Raw genomic sequence first — 7396 nt, 5'->3', positions numbered from 1 at the left:
TATATATATATATATATATATTAGAGCTATTATCAATTTTAATGATTTTGTAACTAATCATAAGTCTATTTATTCCTAAACATATCTGTCAATATCGCATTTGTCCAAACACAATGCGATATCACAATTATAATTGATCGCACTTTACGGGGGTACACTTAAACAACACACACTTAAAACAATATAATTTTATTACGACAAGAATGGTTGATGAGAAATCGGAAATTAAATCACATTTTCCTTCAGCATATGACATTTTTATACAAACTTGTCTTTTTACATTCAATGTCAAGCTAAACATATGATAGTGAAGTACGAATCTTCAACATATCTGTAGCAAGAACTGCATCAATTACACTTTGTTTTTCTCGCCCTGATAGGGGTGAGTGGCTATCCAGTCAAGAGCTCGCTGGATGGCAGGCGGAATTGCCGGCGGGGGTGGCGGGGTCGGTAGATGTGCTCCTTGGAAAACGGCACCATTCTCGTCTGCCTGCCAGCCGAGATTAATTTTCTGCCCGTCGGGCGCGGTCCACGACGCTTTGCCATGTACTTCCTCAGCCTCCTTGTCTTTCTGGCCAGAATTCTTCTGGACGCCCTGCTCCTCAAAGGTAATACCATTGGCGCTCTCCCATTTCAGAAAGTAACTACCATCCGGGCTGATGTCCTGTTCCTGCTTGACTATGGCTATCGGCTCATTTGCTGCCGATATTACCGCCGCCAGGCTCAGCAAGATAATTAAATGCGGATTCATCCTGGATAGGATCGAAAATAGATTAGAAATTCGTCTATCGCCTGATAACAAACTGCATCTACTTTTGTTTGTGATATATAAATTTGTATTAAAATTCCTATTACAAAGTTTGATCAACAATTGCTTTTCAAACAACAAAATTTATAAAGTAATAAAAAAAATTTATAAATGAAATACTAGAAATAAAGCACGAGAATTATAAATTTTCCCTTTGTGACCTATCGAGATTTACGAGTTTCATTTATTTAGTATTTATTTAGTATATCGAATTTTCGTGTAAAAGCTGTTGGCAAGTGTAATTTGAAATGGTAAATGAGAAGTTCGTATCAAATAATTTTGAAATTTGTTGAAGCTTATTGAATTATATAAAAGAACAACGGTTAATATAGCGCCGTTTAAAATTTGACTGACAAGCGATTCTGCGAGACTCTTACCTCAACTGCTTCGTTTTCCAGATATTGCGTGCACGGTACTACTGACGAGCGTTTATCCGCCGCGTCCTCCTTTTATAGATAGCAATGCCCTGTGCTATCGGCTTATTATTTCAAATGCCACGATGATACCGGTTCGAATCTTTATTATAGACCGATGCATACTGCAAAAGAAATTCTTTTATGCCCGTAAGCTTTATTCTCATTTATGTCGTGATAGTCGAAGTTCTGCGCTTCTGTCATTACATTTTCATTTCACTCTTACTTTATCGTGTTATCATTAATTTAGCATTAACATTTTAAATGTAACGATTATTTTTCGGGATTAGCAAAAAGACATTGCAAATGCCACGTGAACGGAATCTTATGTGTAATGTAGATTTAGATGTAGAAATTGTAGTGTAGATTTTTCAAAATTTCTCACTAATTTTTATAATTTTTGAATAAGTTAAAAAAAAGTTATACATACCGCAGTTGTTTGAGAGAATTTCCATACAAAGATATATATATAAATAGATACAGAGTTTAAGTACGTTGCAAATGCACGTAGTGTTTTAACCTTTGAAACGTATGTATTGTATATTCACTCGTTTTTCCTCGGGATTCCTTTCGCGATCGATGTGCATTGCCCTCGGATGATTTTTTATCGTTAACGCTCGACAGCTGCGACGTACGATGGGTCATTAGCTCGTTTATCCCTAAAATTCTTTTGTTGCAATTTTCGTGCACATCTAGCTTTCTTGCGATCATTTATATTCTTTTATAATCACGTCTTTTATTAAGCATTAAGTGATACATGTTTCTTAAAAATTGATTTGCATTCATTGAGATGTGTTTTTCGCCTATTTATTTTATTATACAAAACTATTAAGGATGTTTTATATATTTTTTCAAAATGATAATAAAATTACGTAAAAATTACAGAATATTCTAAATCACATTTAAGAATAATATGACAAATTTGGTGACGGTTTGCTATCTGGATCATAAGTTATTTTAATAAATAATAGTATGTTTTTAATCTGTACTCTATAATAAAAATATATGGAAATGTATTATAAAATAAATGATAAAAATCTCAATTTTTTAATATGAGTACATTATTTTATTAAAGATTATTTATGTAGAGTTACATTGCGATACATGAACTAGTTGTCCAGTAAATAAACAAAATATTTATTTGTTCTATCTTAACTAATCATATCTTTATAACTAATCTTTACAACTAACATAGCTTTATAACTAATCAGTGAATCACAATGAAACTTTGCATAAATTACTGTGAATATTTAAAATACTTATAAAAGAAAAATGTAAATTTTTTTGTCGTTTTAAAAAATTTTAATTTTTAACAATAAGAATAATAACAAATAAAATAAATAAACTACAAAAATGTATTATTGAACAAAAATATAATTTTATTTACACAACTTTCATATCTATATAGTTTATTTGAAATATAAATATTAAACATACTTCCAAATTTAATTTGCTTTGCAGGGACCGTAGGTCTAATACATGCTTAATCGTTGTTTTCGAAAATATGCAACATTGACTTTAAAATCAATTCGTATTTTCCTTTTGATTTTTTGTTTCCTCTTTCGTACATAAAGTGTATATATAATCCAGAAAAAGATGCAGACATATTAAAACTTAATTAATTTTAAAGTTAATGTTCATAAGAATAGCAATTTCTTCGGAAAAGATGTAAATTTTAAATAGTTATTGAAATAGCAAATAATATATTTAGAAAATTACTTTAAAGTTGCTCATCAATTCTCAATTTTAATCGCTAATCGATTCTAATTCTAATAAAAGAAAATATCATTAATCGTTCATTCTTTGAAATGAATTTATCCTATAAAAAGATTATCTTCCGCAACAATAAAAACGATTTGCAATGTTAAACATTTAAATGTAATTGTAATATTTGAAGTCTATATGATTTTTGTATAAATGTTTTAATTATGTAAATGTACATCGCACACATTTGAATTACGATGAAAAACATACAAGCTTGATGAAAGCGAGATAATCGAAAGCTATTTATTATCGAAATGGTATAGGTAAATGCAATGTTATTACATAGAAAGAATTATGTCACGTTTACTGGACATTTCATTTTAGTGGTTTTCTTCGATCGCTTGCGTAATACAATTTCATTACTCACTATTGAATTACCTTGTCAGTTGCCATAAATGTACCTGATACTCGTAACAGGATACGCATCATAGCGATATGTATTTCGTAGAAGGGTCATTAAAAACCGAAGCCGAAGCTTTCCCGCGACACTCTTTGCGATATAATAGTACCTCAATTCAAGTTATTGACTTTTTTTATTTAACACTCATTGTTGAAGTGAGGCTTGTTGGCAGGTATGCCAGGCTTACTTGCGCCCGACGATGTAACATTTACTCCGGAGGATGGGCAGATTGAAAATCTGCACGAGGCAAAATTGCATAATAACGGCGCGAAGACATATTTGCAGTTTTTAACCTTTCTGTGGCGAGAGCGAGCGGCATGAAGAGGAAATATTTTTATGACGTAAAAGCGCGCGCGCGTACATTCTAGCTATTATTTAGCATTCACTTATACTTATGTCGTTTTATGGCCAATATGAAGTATATCATATTTGTAAAACGCGACAACCTCTTCTCCTTGTAAAATTATCTGTGCGCACGCAATTCTAGAAGCCTGATATCTAAATAACAGACTGGAGAATGAACGTTCTTATTGGAGAACGCACGTTGGAGAATGCACGTTCTCGTAAAAAATAAAGAGCCAGAAAACAATTTGCGCGATCGAAAGTGGCTCAAGAACTATTCCAAAGAGCGCTTGCGCCATTTCCTCTCTCGGAGTTTCTTTACGATATTACTATACGATAAGAGAAAGAAAATAAATCCATAGAAAAGTTTTATTACAAGATAGTAAGAAAGATAGTTATAGTTTCAGAGAGTAATGTAAAATTCAAATGTTATCACAGTCTGCTAATAAATATGAAAAGTAATACGTAACATTTAAAAAAATGTGAATTGATTTCAATTTAACAAAATTAATTATTATATTATTATTTTCTTTCCTAACTTTCTCTAATATTAATTTTTTCAGAAGAAAAGGGACAGCAGTGGATAACAAAGGTGGAAAACAAAGGAAGCAAGTATAGTTAAAATAAGATATTTCCAATTTGGGCAAAACGCTTTTATTTATATACAAAAATCACAAGTTAAGTATACATATATACTATTAACGTTCGACGCACGCATGAAGGGTTCGCACGCGCGTGTCGTTCTCGTTTCTTGCGTGCGGAGACGACGCGCGTGCATCGGGGCACGGGCATCTCTTTGCCTCGATGAACTGCTGAACAGTGCGCTTTATTTTTCATCTATACAGGTAAGATAAAGAATCATCTCGGGAGTACATAGCTTATTATAGACCGGTGTCTCATGCCTTGTCTTCGTGTTACGTTTGTATCCTAGATTAATATACCACACTATATTTATTTTTATTTGTGTTTGTGTTTCGAAAGCTCGGGGTCGGTTCTGTCCATGGCAAGCTGGCTCGGAATCAGGTCACGTTTGAGGTAAAGTTGGGCTGATTAACCTGCAACAGAAAGAAGACTGTGAGGAACGGGCCCTGAAATATTTAACATAGCCGCGTTGCAGAGAGTCGGCTACGGTAGCTAGTAATAATACAATTACAGAAAGACACTTTATTATGTATACTTTGTGCATGTATAGATAAAGAAATCGTAAGATACAGTAAGATATAAACTGATTTTGTAAATTAAATCGTCAATATAAAGCACTCCTAAAACAAGCTAGTTTTAAAAGAAGTTAATGAATGCGAAACTTGATAAAATATAAAGTCCCTGGCAATACGTATAATAGGACGTAAATAATAAAATGAATCGGACAATCATAGTAAAGAAAGTAAATGTTAGCAAATGTTGATTTGTTTACCGTTTACGTTTTACTGCTTTTAAGTGTTGTTTTCGTGTGCCATAGTCTTAAGATAATGGTACGCGCGGGAAGAAATTTAGATTACAAGGACACTCGCAATTACATCCCTGTCGACTCGCAACCTATCCTAAAGAGAATCCGTTTCTTTATAAATCAGATTCTGAGCTGAACTTTTATTTATCAAGGAAATATGAAAGTCTTCCGACGTCAACAGCATATATTCTCCCGTAGGCGAAATAACCAGATTTTACTCCGTAAAAGCGGTTAACGTACGTCGAAATTGTTTTCGTTCCCAGTACATGGTCGCCACAAAGATATTTTCGGTTCACCGGTGCGCCCGTATTCGGGCCAATTTCAATTTCGAGTTCAGGACCAAAGTGAATTAAACGGTGCCACAGCGAGTCTCGGTGAGCTACTGCCGGCCGCCGAACTGCGATTGAGTAAACTGATTTACCCTCACCCTCTCCTCAACTGTTTGTCGGAAACAGAGGATGAGGCGTCGCTTAACGCACAGGGAAATTTAAATGGCTGCTTGATCAAAACGGGTTGCAGGGAGAAACGACTATCGGAATCGTCCGACATAAATCAATTTCACGGGATCTGCTGCGACTTTTTTGCCGTTCGGCTTATCCCTCGAAAGTCGTGTGTCTTGCGTCGTGCGGTAATTCGGTTATTTTGGTCAACCGTTTCCCTTTCGCAGAAGAATCGCACAGCGGAATTTTAGCGAGAAACAAAAAGAAAAACCGCGCTGTTAATCGTTCACTCCAGACGAAGGCGCTTCTTCCACTTACGAAATTAATTAAACCTCCGGTTGAGACACAAAGAAACTTCATTTTCATGTAGCGCGATGCGGTCACGCGAGTGATATTCCTCGAGGGTTAGAAACGCTGTTTCAAACACCGTGCCTTTTGAAGTCACACACTTGATTATTAATCTCCCCTAATTGTATTCTCGACCTCGCGATAAATCTTATACATTGACTCCGTGTGAGCATGTTTTTCGCAATTTCGCATATTTCTCACAATGAACAAAAAAATATTTGTTTTTGCTTTTGAAACTGAAAAAAATCTCATTCTAAAAAAATTCTATTTAACCATTTAGTGTCAAATTAAATCGTTATCAGATATTAAGAAAAAAATTTTATTTAATATTTACAAATCTCGAAGTGTCATTGTGTCAAACCGACGGATGTATCATTATTTTTTTTGTGTTAATTTCATAATTCAGATACTGACGCGAACACGAGTTCAGGATTCTTCATTATTTAACCATACGATTCTCACCTCTTCCTGGTGGTCTCTGACCGCCGTCGTCTTCCTCGGGGTGAGCGGCGTTCCATTCCAGCGCCCTTTGGATTTCTGGCGGAATAGGCGGCGCCGTGGGGATGTGAGAACCCTGCACTTGGAAACCATTCTCGTCCGCTACCCAATTGATGCTGACCTGTTGACCGTCTGGTGCCACATACTGATCCGAGCCCTGCGAGACTACTGGTGTCTCTTGTTCCACTTGTTTTGGCTCGCCTCTTTCCTGATGGCTGATCCCATTGCTCGTCTCAAAGCTGCGGAATAAACGACATGTGACATAATAAACAACATCAGACAAATATTTTTATTATAAATATATAAGTATATATATAAGTTTTGAGAATAACGTAGCGGTGAAATCGTGGTGTTAAAAAAATTCTCTTATGTGTGGAATGTGCGATAAGTTTGTTTATTGTACAATCTCTTTCATATAACACATCAGCTGTTCGTTAATCCCGTTATCATCTGTCTTCTATCATTTAAGTTAACGTACAATCTTTTTTTCAGAATCTATTCAACGGATTTTATTCTTGAAGTATTTAAATCACTTGTAAAGCGACGATATTATCACATCAAATCATCGATATAGTTTTTCGGTAGGTTCGCTCTCGATGTCTAATAATAATAATAATAATAGTTTTTGTTGAGTATAATAACTTATATGAATGTCATTTCTGTAAAACTTGAGAATTTTGAAAGAGAATTTTGAGAATTTTGAGAAAACTTGATAAATTTATTAGATTCAACTCGTTACGTGTTTATTTTTCTGCATAAATTGGTCTGCTTTTTTCAGTATCTAAATACAGTTATAGTTTTTGTGCGACTTTAACAGATACACGTAAGAGAGTTATATGTAAGAGAAATTTAAAAAGAATAAAAAACAAAATTTAAAAAGCAAAAAAAAATAGGAACACAAATATAAGATTTTTGATTATTTGTATGTTACATAAA

The 7396-nt window shown here is 34.2% G+C and overlaps 2 protein-coding genes across 3 annotated transcripts in view; both read right to left on the bottom strand.

Annotated features, from left to right (window-relative positions):
- Nucleotides 1–173: 173 nt before the first annotated feature.
- Nucleotides 174–1235, bottom strand: LOC108687966 (endocuticle structural glycoprotein SgAbd-8-like). Its single transcript, XM_018194014.1, has 2 exons — nt 1186–1235; nt 174–752 (listed from the first exon to the last, which is right to left on the bottom strand). Exon 2 carries the CDS (start codon nt 749–751, stop codon nt 353–355), a length of 399 nt encoding a protein of 132 aa, XP_018049503.1. The 5' UTR covers nt 752; nt 1186–1235; the 3' UTR covers nt 174–352.
- Nucleotides 1236–4365: 3130 nt separating this feature from the next.
- Nucleotides 4366–7396, bottom strand: part of LOC108687965 (endocuticle structural glycoprotein SgAbd-1-like) — an 11995-nt gene continuing 8964 nt past the window's right edge. Inside the window, exons 3-4 of one of the 2 annotated variants that reach the window (XM_018194013.1) lie at nt 6425–6699; nt 4366–4782 (exon numbers count right to left, since the gene is read on the bottom strand). In XM_018194013.1, the coding sequence (XP_018049502.1) occupies nt 4778–4782; nt 6425–6699 (280 nt within the window). In that variant the 3' untranslated portion in view covers nt 4366–4777. Of the gene's footprint in view, nt 4783–6401; nt 6700–7396 lie in introns of those variants that run through there. The other variant, XM_018194012.1, reaches the window with a different exon arrangement.

Source organism: Atta colombica, unplaced genomic scaffold (assembly GCF_001594045.1).
Source record: "Atta colombica isolate Treedump-2 unplaced genomic scaffold, Acol1.0 scaffold222, whole genome shotgun sequence".
Taxonomy (NCBI): Eukaryota; Metazoa; Arthropoda; class Insecta; order Hymenoptera; family Formicidae; genus Atta; species Atta colombica.
Note: the sequence above shows the minus strand (reverse complement) of the source record. Positions and strands in the feature narration are given on the sequence as shown.

What these genes read in the sequence shown, in the direction of transcription:
- LOC108687966 (XM_018194014.1), bottom strand. Translation starts at nt 751, where the DNA reads ATGAATCCGCATTTAATTATCTTGCTGAGCCTGGCGGCGGTAATATCG.